Source organism: Sphaerodactylus townsendi, linkage group LG07 (genome assembly GCF_021028975.2).
Source record: "Sphaerodactylus townsendi isolate TG3544 linkage group LG07, MPM_Stown_v2.3, whole genome shotgun sequence".
Lineage (NCBI taxonomy): Eukaryota > Metazoa > Chordata > Lepidosauria > Squamata > Sphaerodactylidae > Sphaerodactylus > Sphaerodactylus townsendi.
In genome coordinates this window covers 56,183,831-56,196,938 of record NC_059431.1, presented here as the reverse complement: position 1 = coordinate 56,196,938, position 13,108 = coordinate 56,183,831, and the positions used below count along the sequence as shown (strand labels likewise).

General features: G+C 41.8%; 1 protein-coding gene across 1 annotated transcript; it reads left to right on the top strand.

Moving 5' to 3' along the window:
• Positions 1 to 930: 930 nt before the first annotated feature.
• On the top strand, positions 931 to 6,854 carry TICAM2 (TIR domain containing adaptor molecule 2). The gene is made up of 2 exons (XM_048503106.1): positions 931 to 1,249; positions 4,088 to 6,854. The coding sequence occupies exon 2, from the start codon at positions 4,124 to 4,126 to the stop codon at positions 4,769 to 4,771; it is 648 nt and encodes a 215-aa protein (XP_048359063.1). The 5' UTR covers positions 931 to 1,249; positions 4,088 to 4,123; the 3' UTR covers positions 4,772 to 6,854.
• The last annotated feature ends 6,254 nt before the right edge of the window (positions 6,855 to 13,108 follow it).

The following is a 13,108-nucleotide window of genomic DNA, read 5'->3' as shown; positions in this document are numbered from 1 at the left end:
AGGGAAGGGGTGTCTTCAGACCAAACCGGTACCTCATTTCTAGTAGAACACAAATGTGAGGGGGAAAGACCACTAATTGCTAAAATCTTCAGTGTCTAGTAGCAGGGAGACCTTTAGCAGACAGTAAAAGAATATCTTATTGTTGAACAGAGTTGGCAGTCCTGAAAGCCACAGGATGGTGGTGTGGGGAGGACAGAACTAATTTGAGTCAACTAGGAAAACTTCCATATTCAAATCAGATTGGTGTATGTAAATTTTGAATTTTAATGTGCTGTTTCTTTCCTTAACAGAATTATTCAGAGAACAGTGAAGCCAAATCAATAGAATACTGAATATTCCATCAAAAGTTCTTTCTGATAATTATAAACTGTGGCCATTTCATTTCATAAATTAATAGAAAAAGTGTTAAATATTAATTTTAATCTTTTTAGATTAAAAGATTACTTTTATTAAAATTGCAATCCGTTAGCCTGAGTTAATCTGACTCCACTTTACTTAAATACAATGAATTATTCTCGATTTCTGAGCACAGCCTTTTCTTGAAAATTACAACATCATCGGGTATCTGCTCATTCTATTCGTAAAACAATTTCAAACTTAAAATCTGCTTTATGTCGGAATACGAGGGGAACAAATGCGGACATTCCGCTAAAGGACTCCTACGCAGGGGCGAGACAAACCAAAACGCAGTGAGCAACATCCTGTAATGGTTTGTCGCAGCCACAGCGAAAGTAAAATCTACATGCGAACTGCCTCTTTTCTTACTTTAACGAGTTGTGGCTTTATTTCCCTCACCTGTTATTAAGGACACTTTAATAGGCACAACGTGCCTGGATTTCTTCGTTCGCTCTCCACCCAGCTCTCTTCTCCTCCCGCATGCATTGGGAATGGTCCTGCGCTTCCCTCTTGCACCACGAGGAGTTTCTGCGGGGACTGAAGCCAGGCTGCAAAACCTCAACCCAGCCTCGCTCCAGCCTTCCACAGGCGGCTTCCAGAGGGAAAGCGCCGCGAGCCGCAAAGCCCTTTGCGTTGGCTAACAGCCTTCCTTCCTCCCCGCACTGACAGAACCAAGCCAAGCAAGAAGCGGTCAAGAGGTCTTGCTTCCGCCCCAGCCGTGATGCTGCTTCCCCTTCCCCGCTGAACGCCCTCTGGGCGTAGCGCCGCTTGCTCAGAGGCTACATCCAAAGGAGCTGGACGCCGACGAAGGGTCTCTGTGTGTGAGCCGCGAATGTCCTTCCGGGGCCGCCGGGTAAGCGCCGCTGGTCAGCTGGGGCGGGCTGGCGGGTTCGTCGCGGCCGCTCCCGAGGGAGAAAGGTCCAAGTTTCCCCCCCGCCGCACCCCCTCCCCTCGCCTGGGGCCTGGTTCTGTCTCGGAGAGGCCGCTAGAGGTGCTTTTCGTCCCCATCAGCCCCTTCGGTGGTTGGGGAAGTCCGCAGACCTCTCAGGCGCTGCGTTTTTCGCTTACTTTTCAGTCAGCCCGAGGGGCTTCCAGTGGCTGCAGGAAACGAAGCCTTCCGCTGAACGCCTTGGAGCGTTGCGGGGTCCAGCCCTGGGAACTGACGGCAGGATGGCTGCCTTTTCTCGCCCGAGCCCTGTCGAGGATGCTCTTCTGGAAGCATCCGTTTTGTAGCAAAAGTGCAGGCGTCAGTATTTTCAGTGGGACGATTCCGACATGTTTGCTCTTTTCTGTGTAGCACTGAGAGCTAGGAACTTTGTTTTGATTTATGGTATTTTGAATATATGCCTTATTCTGAATCAAACCCACTGGTCTCTGTTGTCTACTCAGACTAGCAGTTGTTGTCCAAAATGTCAGGCAGAAGTCTTTCACATCACCTACTATTCTCATCCTTTAACTGGTGATACTACTGAAAGGACTGAAGCTGGAGCAATTTGGTGTGCAAAGGAGATGCTTTACCACTGAGCCATGGCCTCTATCCAGCCTCTTAAAGAACAAAATCCTGTACTAGGCACCAGAACTTGCTTTTGTGTGGCAATCCCATGAGCATGCGGAATGCACACGGCAACATATTTATTACATTATTAGATTCTGTATAAAATACAACTAAGTTAAATTTCTTTAGTCTTCAAGATGCATATGAAATTCATCTAGTTCACGAACTGGCAATCTAGCTAGCAAATCTCACCAGATTTTACAATGCTTGGGTTCTGCTCCTGTTCTGTGTGTCTGATACATGGCTTTTTTAAGTGAGAGCATTTGCTGTCTGGAGAATGTAAGAATAGTAGCTGCTACAATCAGAGGATTGTCTAGGAAAAATGGAGCCCGGAGACAAAATCTGAATTTGCCACCACCCCCCCTGGCTCCCAGGCCTTACACCTGGAGCCAGCAAAGCACCCAGGTCTACCACCTGGGGCTGGCAAGCACAGCCTGGGCCCGGTGCCCCCCCTCCATTAGATGGTGTGCGCCTGGGGACATGCGATACCCCATGTATCTCTGGCAGATACACCCCTGGCCACAGTATTAGTTCTTTTGTTTAGCAACTCTGTGCCAAGAGGCTAATTAGATAGAAGGCCCTTGAGGATCTTCAGTTGAAGTTAGAGTCCCAGGTGTCATTGAATTTCCGTTTTTATCTGCTATTAATATACGAGAGTGTGTCACCTTGTTCTTGCCTACATGACAGAGACTGGGTTCCTTCATAAATCTTTACCTAAAACTAATAGTGGAGATCACCTTTGCATGCCAGTTGCTCTAAAATGTTAACTACTGTATTCAAAGCAGATTGGACTATAATGCTAGTTCTGCAGTGGGGGTATTTTAAGGCTTCCGGTGTTCAGATATATCTGTCTTGATTCAGCTCTTGTAGTAACTTCAGTGTAGGACTCACAGGAACAGGGCACATCCTGTGGCAGCTTTCTGTTCTCTCTGGCTACATGCTGAATTACAATAATCATGAGTGTAAGCTTTTTACTGCACAGTTTCAGCTATGCAAATTGGATAGTCCATGCTTAATTACTTGCCTGGCCCTCCTGCTGTACCCTCTGCTGTGGGGCCCAAGGCCTGATGTTTATAAAGGCCAATGCCGACTGGAAATCGTGTGTGGATCTCATATCCCACTTCCAAGATTTTTTATTTCCACGAGAGCCCTCTGTTTCATTAGTCCAGCATAATTCCTGCATTGAGTCAGCTCACAATTATTCAGTGCATTCTGGAATACTGGCTAAATCTGGTAATGTATCCATCCTAAAACTGTACTTGTCCACTAAAGAGATTAGGGTAGACATAAGATTTCCAGAAATTTTGAAGCCGTGGAAAAATCTGTTTGTTTTGTTGAAAAGTGGAAATGTTGGGGGGAAATAAAATACACAATGCTTTATTATGAAACAGTAAGCTATTTTGCTGCCTAAATGATACAAAATTCAGGGTGTGTGTATATAAAATTTTCCCTCTCCCCAGAGTCTTCACCCATATCTGGATCAGAATGGTCTGAAACTTATTGTGTATCCAAATTGCAGGAAGATTGACTGCAGAACTCCAGCCAAAGGGTGGAGGTCTGAAAGGTTTGTTCTTCTCAGCCCACCTTGGATCCAAGTCATTGTGTGTCCATAACTCACATACAAGTTTGAGGCCAAATCCTGATGATAATCCAACCCAAGGCATGCATGGTCAAAATATCCCCCAGACTTGAAGTGTCACATTTTAAACCTTCATTGTCAATTAACAATTTCTGAATATTTTAATTTGTTTGTGAGTTCTCTGGAGCTATGTCACAAGATGTGGGAGGCCTATTGCATAAGTAATATCTGCATAAATAGGAAGCTAAGCCCATGACAGGAACCTTTCTTTTTGTCTGAATTCACACAGTTTCATGGTTCATATTTTATGAGTATAGAATATTGCTCTGCAGAAAATGTCCCTCCTGTTCTTGTGAGAAAAATCACATTTTCCTCCTTTCTGTAGCATCACATGGTTAGCTGTGATTTACTTTCCAGCCCTGCTTTTTACAAGTCTTTAATACTTTCTGTTTTTTTCCCCTACTGTCCTAGATTGCATGACTCACATGCTGAGAGCATAGCTACCAGTGTATTCTGGAACTTTAAAAGATGTGATATTTCTTTCAATTTGTTTACAGAGTGGAAAAATAGGGATACTTCACTACCTTTAGACAATGGGAAGCAGTAACTCCAAAATAAGGCTTCCATTTTCTCCAAGAAACAGTATGAAGGACCACTACAGAAGTACAAAGCAAAAATCCTTCAATCAGAATTCTACATTGGGTGATTTATCATTGGACGCAGACAGCGGTAACCATACATGCACACAGGAAATTCACAGCAGTGATGAAGACACTGAGGAGATATTTTACAGGTTTGTGATTCTTCATGCGGAGGGTGATCTAGATGAAGCTACAAGAGTTCTGGAGCTGCTGCAAAATGAATTCTGTATTAAACCAGGAATAATTTTCGCTGAAATGCCTAGTGGTAAGCATCTGTTGGAAAATTTACAAGATGCCATGAATGACTCAGCATGGATAATTATCTTGTTGACAGAAAACTTCCTCAAAGAGCGTTGGTGTGAATTCCAGGCTCATACTTGTCTGTTCAGTTCACTTACCAAGCCACACAAGGGCAGCACAGTCATACCACTGAGGCCACGGAATAACTCACTTCCATTGGAGAGGACTCCTCTTGCTCTTGGGGCCCTTAATGCACTACAGGAAGATAGTCCTGGGTTTGCCACACAAGTAAAGAAAATTTTTCAGGAATCTAGCTATAAGCAACAGCAAACTGTATGGAAAAATGAAAAGGAGATATGAAACACTTGCTGGAATGGTAAAGGTGTAGACAATTTAAAGTGAAGTTGAAGCAAAGTCATTGTAATAACTTGGCCCATTTCCACCTGGTGCATTATGCTGTGGACATCCCCAAATAAATATTTGGGATGAGAATTTAGTCTTACAATTAAATTCTCTGCAAGATGTTAATTTGTCATCATGTTCCACTTCTACAGTCCTGGTAGAAACACCGCTTGGACGTAAGAGCTGATCTCAAGAAGACCCTGAGAAGTGTGGGCATAGTTCAGTGGTACTGCTGCCTCTTGTAAACAGGGTCAGGCTTTTGAACAGTTTCAGAGAGCTGAAAAATCTGTTTAATTGGACTCAATGGAGGTGGGAGGAGGGGATGTATGTGCGTATCTATGTACTCATACACATAATGAGAAGAAGTGCCTCTCTGAAATCACTGTTAAAATTATCTGTGTCCAGATTTCAAGTGCTCATATCAGTTTTGCCTTAGGGTCTGCTAATGTATGGTGGGTTATTTGGAGAAGATGTGGACAGGCTCAGTACTATTTAATGAGATCTCTCAATATCTACAAACTGTTGCTCTGGTATCACATGGGAATAAAAGACTTCTGTATGTTCAATCTTAGTAGGAATTACCAGTTTGATTTAATACAGCCCTTTCTACCTGGTTTCTGCTGACTACATTTACTTTAGAGCTTTCTGTTTGACCTGCTGGGTTACAAGTAGTATTTTTACAGGGTCACAGTTAAGTTGTAAGGCTTGCCTTGTGAAGTTTTGAAATAAGGAAAGTTTCTAGTGTTTATGTAGTCAAAATGTTTTTAAGTGATGATTCAATCAGTTATGAGATGCTGGCAGCCTTATCTGCACAGGCTCTTGCTTTTTAAATAATGGCATGTTCAGCAGCATAAACACAGTGTATATGACAGCTACCCTGGTTGTATTGTTCAAACTATCTGTCCATTCAGATTGAGTTGGATCCTAAGCAATGCTAACATGGGCAAAATCTTCCCTCATATCTTTCTCCTAGCAACCCTAGTGGCCACTGCAAAGAGGTTGTGAACCCTCATAGGCCATGCAAAATAAGTAGTTTCCGCATACAGGAGAAGGAAACAGCTGCAATTGCTCCTCTTGTGTCAGTGAAGCCTCTTCCATCAGCACCAGCAGAAAGAAGGCATAGGATCCAACCTGTTTTCCATGGGTTTTTTTTAATTGTATACTGCAGTTGTTTGCACAGAATCCCAAAAGCTTTGCCTACCATTCAAACCAAATACCCTTTATATTAGGAAAGTCTGTCAAATCTAAGGATACTTAAATCGTATGTATATATGGATTCTCCCAATGGCCATTGCTAGACAACCCCAGCATTCCAGACATGAAGTTTCTATAAGGGCAGCGGGAGGAGGCAGGACCCTTTCAGTGCATATTTTGTCCTTTGAGGGGGGACTTATTGGGGCCAGGCCTGAATAGGGTTGCCATCTCCAGGTTGAATAATTCCTGACGATTTTGGGGTGGAGTCTGAGAAGGGCAGTGTTTGGGGAGAAGTCTCAGCCAAATAGAATGGCGTATAATCCACCTCCCGCCCCAAAGCAGCCATTTTCTCCAGGGAGACCGACCTCTGCTGTCTGGAGATTAGTTGTAATTCTAGGAGATGTCCAGGTCCCACCTTGACATTGGTAACATTAGGCCTGGAATCACCCTCTCAGTAACTTAATATCACCCAACTTGTGTGACTCAGCTAGAGCTGGTTGCTAAATCCAGGGACAACAATCATCCCATGAAAACCACTGCTGTGTAGCCATTAGAGCGCTTCAGAGTAGGATCTGAGAGACCCAGGTTCCATGCCCATCTTGAAGCTCACTGGATGATTTTGGACCACACATATATTTTCAGTCTAACCTACCTCACATGGTTGTTGCAGGGGGAGGAAGAGACGAGAATAATGTAAACTACTTTAGTCCCCACTGTGGAGCAAGGTGAGATAAAATGAAGTAAGCAAATAATATATATAGCTGAATAAAAGGTATGTTGGTGAATGGCTGAGAATAAGAGAACGAGGCAGAGAAATGAAAGAAGATATGAGGGTTGCCAAGAGGGGGAGAAAAAAGAAATAGTGAGGGGAAAGGAATAAAGGAGACGTACCACACCACAAATCCTTGAGGGCTCCCTACTATGCAAATGGACCTGGGCCCAGTGGACAGCACCATACAACTGGACCATAGTTTTCTTAGATAGAGGCTGCTGAGGAGGAGAGAGGGGGTAAGCTTATGACAAGAGTAGCAGATAAAGGTAGGTTGGCTGTTGTGTGGGAAGGAGATAAGATTGTCAAATCCAGGTTAATAAATTGGGGCTTGTTCAGCCATAACTCAACTGGAGTGTGGCTGTTTCTAAGTGTGTTCATACTAGGAGCCTTGCACCCAAGTGTGCTGGTATTAGAAGCCTATCAGCTAAATGATATTTTGCATTTTGATTTCTGCGCACGTGTTGTACGGAATCTTTTAATTTGGGTGGTTAGGAACTTTATGTTATAAGGAGACGTAACATCCTATATTTGTCTTTGATAAAGAACCAACAAAAAAGTGAAAGATTGTTTCTTGAATACTCAATACTTTAAGATGTACAAAACATGGTACTTGGGTATTGTAAGCTTTTTGGTGCATAATTTTCTAATTTTACTACTACTGGCACACACACACACCTTTACTATGGTGAACCTCCAGATGCGGGCTAAAATTTACCCAGTGTTACAACTGCTTTTCATATGACAGAAACTAATTCCCCTGGAGAAAATGCCGGTTTTGGACATTTGAACTCTATAACTTTATACTTTATTGAGACTGCGTCCCTCCCCAAACCTCATTCTCTTACATCTGCCCCTCCAATCTCCAGGAATTTCTCAAGATGGAGCTAGCAACTTTAAGGGGGAACTGATCTCTGTAGCGGGAAATGTTTTGGTGGGAATTTCAACAAATACTGAGGGAGGAGGGGGGGGGATTAGACACATATACACCAAAGAAGACACAAGGAAAAAAGGAGACAAGAGACGCTTAGCCTAAGTTAAGGAGTCCAGTCAGAGTCTGTGCTCTCCTTTCAGAGGCAGGAACAATACTGAGACAAAATGGAGCCTAGCGGGAAGGACAGGAAGTGACAAAAAGCTGTTCCTGCCTCCCTGAGAGAAAGGAGAAAGAGGTGGTTTCACAAATATGCGGATCCAAGGCCATGAGGGCATTTGTATATAACAGCCAACACTTTAAATTGAACTTGGTAAGTGATGAGCAGCCAGTGGAGTGACTGTAGAATGGAATACGTATGCACCATCTAGCCCCAATAACAGCCAAGCCATAGGAGCCTGCACTATCTGGAGTTTCTGGGTTGATTTAGAGGGAACACAAGTGTACAATACATTATGTAATCTAGTCCGGATGTCACCATGGCATGGATCCAGGGCGCCAGATCAGTCATATCAAGGTAGGGCCCACTTTATGGATTAGGCTGAGTTTGGAGAAGGCCTTCTTTGCAGCTGCAGTACCTTGCTTCTTCAGTAATAACACTGAGTCTAGTTTATCTCCAAGTCATAGCATGTATGCTTAAACTTCTGTAACATTATCAGTCTCTTTAGCCAGAGGCGTATCTAGGCAAACTGGAGCCCAGGGACAAAACCTGAGTTTGACGCCTCCCCCCGCCCCGTATGGGCGGCCATCCTCCCCCACCACGACCAAACAATGATTTTTTGCACCAGCTCACAAAAAACCTCCCACCCCCAGCAAAACATACATGGCTCTCTCCACATAAATTCTCTTTCCTAATTTTGTCCTCACACCAACCCTATGAGGTAGGTTGTTAGCCTGAGAAACACCTCCAAGCCACTGCAAGTGGGTATTAAGCATGTAAATCTCTCACAAATCACCCCCAGCAAAACATTTACCAAACAAATGTCAGCATCATCTCTCACAAAACACCTCCAGTGGAATCCACCCCCAAACAGCATCACTTTCAATGGTATTGTCGAAGGCTTTCACGGCTGGATTCAACTGGTTCTGGTGAGTTTTCCCGGCTGTGTGGCTGTGGTCTGGTTGTCTGAAAGTCTTCCCTCTGTGATACACCTCTGAAGATGCCAGCCACAGAAGCAGGCGAAATGTTGGGAACAAGATCCACCAGACCACGACCACATAGCCTGGAAAACCCACCAGAACCAACTTTCAATGGTGTTTAAACTAGGGAGTCCAGATTCTTCTTTTAAATCCACCTTAAAGGGAAAATCTAGGGCCCCCAGTTAAAACAACATTGAAAATGATGCTGTTTTGGGGTGGATTCTCCCCCACCCTGAAACAGCATCATTTTCAATGTTTAGACTGTGGGCCTCACATTCTCCCTTTATATATGAACTACCTTGCTTTTATTAAAAATCAGGCAATATTATTTTGCTGTTCTCTAGCCAGTTATTGCAAAAATAATACTGTGCCTTTTAAACGTATCTTTCCAGTATCCAGTGAGATAAAGTGTACCTCTCATATTGTTGCAGAACAAGGAGTATTCATTCACTTAAGGCAAATGTGAGACAGAGAAAAAGAAATGCAGCTGATGTTCAGGGAGTATATTGTACAGAAGGCGTTTGCTGGAGAAGGGGTTGCAGTTAACAGTAACAGACACTGGCTGGCAAATGGTCAGCAGTACAAGTTGTTCTTGCTTAGAAAAGCAGCAATGAATTCCCAGAATACCACTGGGGTTGTCTGCTGGGATAAATTCTGGTTTTGCCCTGGAAGAAAAGAAAGCCTTTTATGTCTCTGATGTGACTGGCACAGTGAAAATGGTTCCTTATGCAGACTGTTTTGAAGACAAGCAACATTCAACTTTCTAAAAATATTGAACAGAAATGACAAGCTCCATGGGGACAGAATGAGAACTAAAGAGAAGATAATACTGTGCAGGACTTTCTAAGCAGCTGAAAATCAGTCAACTGAACTGGAGATATAACATTTCTAGGACTTTTGAAACTACAGAAAAAAGGTAAATTTGAGGAAAAACTGAAATATATGCAATACTTATTTTCATATCAAACCTAAACTACTATTACTGATTGAACAATAAAAGCATCATTTATATTTAAGTTTCCATATACAGTTGGTCTGTGTGGTATATTTATGGAATGTAAGAGTATAACCATACTCATTTTCTATAAGAAAAATATCTAATATTTGAGAGAGATTTGCTAACTTCTGTACCCTATGCCACCATAGTTCATGTGTGTGTAATTTTTGCTATCTGAGGGGTAGGAATAATAAAAGGAAACAAATAATGTAGTAAGTACAAGTAAGTGTTTTATTTGGACACAGAAGAGTTTAATTTTTCCTTTTAATAGATACATATTTTATTTGGTTATTTACATGATCCTTGGCTTTTATACTGTACATTTGGAATGAATAAAATGCTTTGTAAAACAAATTTTTTCTCAAACAAAGAGAAAATATTTTATAATTTTAGTATCTTCGCATATTTATTTTTCCATTTGAAAAACTGAAGAAGTTCCCAAAATGTTTCCAATGTTTATGTTGGGGGGGGATCAGATCCAGGAGGGTAGATTTCTGGATACAGCCTCATAAAAACCTCTGGAGGTACTTCAAAGCAAACTATTTGAAGATTTTTTAAAAAAATACTTATCCTGCATACTCTCCAAACTTCAAAACACCTTACAAACATTAAATATGAACATTAAAACTGCCCAACAGCCAGCCATAAAAATGCTTCAGACTGATAAAACCGGTAGGGATCAGTTAAAAATAAAACAAGCCTACCCAGATTCAACCAAACACCGATATCAATAAAAATTTTCACAGCTGCTTAAAACTATGTAACGGCCCCATCCAAATCCAGAGGCAGCAGGATGTGGCGCCAGTGTGTCGCTGCCTTGTTGCCTCCAAGAGGGCTTTCTGGTAGCATGGGGGAATTAGAAAAGGCCCGAACTCTACCCTCACCTGAAAGCTCCATGAGGTCCAAGGGCTGGGGCATTGTGCTCCTGGCCCTCAATCCTGGAAGGGAGCAGACTGTTGACTCCACCCCCAGGAATGCTTCAGACTGCTTCCCGACTGGCTTCTAATTGGGGCGTCAGCCCGACAACAGCCTGGACTTCCAGATTCCACGATGGTGAAGATGCCCCCAGTATCCCTGTCCTTCTGCTGGAGTAAGTGCCCTGGGGAGGGCAAACACACTGGTGTAAGGATGTGCTGCTCCCTATAACCCTTTTGCTCCCTTCCTGTGGATGGGGCTGTAAGCCAAGTTCTGAAGTGTTTCAAAGATGAAGTCTATCACCAAGCAAGATCTGTCTCTAGTGGCCATTGACCTGTCCTTTAAAACTGATAGCAAGTAGAGCAGAGTAGATAAACTGATAAGCAGGTACATAAAGTGTGCTTTAAGTATTCTTGTGACAAACTATTGAGGACTTTAAACATTACAATTTCTCTGAATTGCACCTAGAAATGAATAGGCAGCCACTGTATTTACTTAAAAATAAGTGAGATATCTACCAAGTGTGTTCTGCCAGTCAAATCTTGTTGCTGTACTTTGCACTATCTTCAAAGGTAGCCCCACATAAATGTTACTGTAATACTCAACTGGTAATGTGGATGCAACAAATTTGTAACATATAGTTATATCTGCATAATTTATTGACCTGAATTAAGCATTCAGTGTTTTTGCTCACAGGGATGACAATAATTTAATCTATAATGTGTAGCTGTGTTATTTGTACTTGATATGTCATACAGTACTTCAGGCTTTGCTTTCACAAATACTTAAATTTTGATTTACAAACCCTGGACAGAATTCTTTACGGAACAAATTAAAATTAGGAGCCATTACTCTTTGAGATGCACGTGTCTATTGCTGAACTACAGATTGATGCAATCTTAGTAACACTTCCACCTCCTCCCAGGGTCTCACTATTTATCTTTCAACAAATGTTCTTCCCCCTGAAAAGCAGAGCAATCTCAACCTGAGTTCTCCCTGAGAATCTCTATTTGAAAAAGAATTACAAAAAGACAGCCAAGAGTATACTGCATGTTCCTAACATATATTTATATTCTGAATGGCCTTTCAGCAACTACAAGTTGAGCAAGCATGTTCCTATCTGCTATGAAGCATCAAAACAGCAAGATGACATGGATTAATGAGAAGAATTTCCATGAAAGGATATTTTTATATATGCCCTATTTATATCTTCAAAGATGTAACTATTACATAGTCATTCTGTCTTACGGAAGGACTGGACTATCCAAGGATAGGCATTCTTCTGCCAGTATGCTACACTTGGCCTTTGAGAGCTACATTCTATGAATTAAAAACTAGGATATTTAAAAGTGTTGGGTGTGTGTGTGTGTATCTATCAGAGTAGAACAGAAGATACAGATTCTCAGTTGCTTTTTGTATAAATGTGTTTACTAACTATATAGGGGGGTTACATGTAGATAAAATAAGAAATCCTTTCTTTCCTGTTATACATCTACATTACTGTACACTTGGTTACATCTTGCTACCTATCTGCTGTCTCCTCATGGCTTCTTGTGGTCTGCTCATGGTGTCTACTCTCAAACAAAGAAACAATAACTTCATAACTTCTGATGTATGTGCTCACTAACATGTAAGCAATGCCCCTCTGACTGACCAATAGCTAATCAATAGACCAAGTCATAAAACAGTGACTTCAGCAACTAGTTTACATAGATGGTTAACCCTTTTATAACTGAGTTGTGACAGACACTTGCAAAATGCCAACAAAAAGCAAATTGTTTTAACTGAGCAATTATTGTGCATCTCTGCCCAATTTCAACTATTAAGTAGCATACTATCTGCAGAGTAAAATGTTACACATCATAAGCAATCATGATTGTTTTGACATCTCCTACCAATGACCAGCAAGACTTAGGTGCAGAAGCCAATTTTGTGAACCAGTCGTGCTGACAATATAAGCTTCTTAAAATGGCAGCTACATGATATGAGATTACTTTTGCAAATCTTTGTGCAACTGCCTTTACAATCAGCAAATGTACGAAAGAAGAAATAATAGTTAATTAGTTAAGTTTGTATTGTAAAAGTCAGAGTTGTACAGTGATTAGAATGTTGGTTTAGGATCTGTGAGACCCTGACTCAAATCCCTACTCTGCCATGGAAACTTGCTGAGGTGACCTTGTACTAGTCACACAACATTCAGCCTAATTTATTACACGTTGATATGATAAACTAAAAGAGAACAATGTAAGCTGTTTTGGGTCCCCAGTGGGAAGAAACTGACATATAAATGAAGTAAAATAAATAGAGAAAACATCACTGAACAGTCCACAGAATTTTACATACATAATA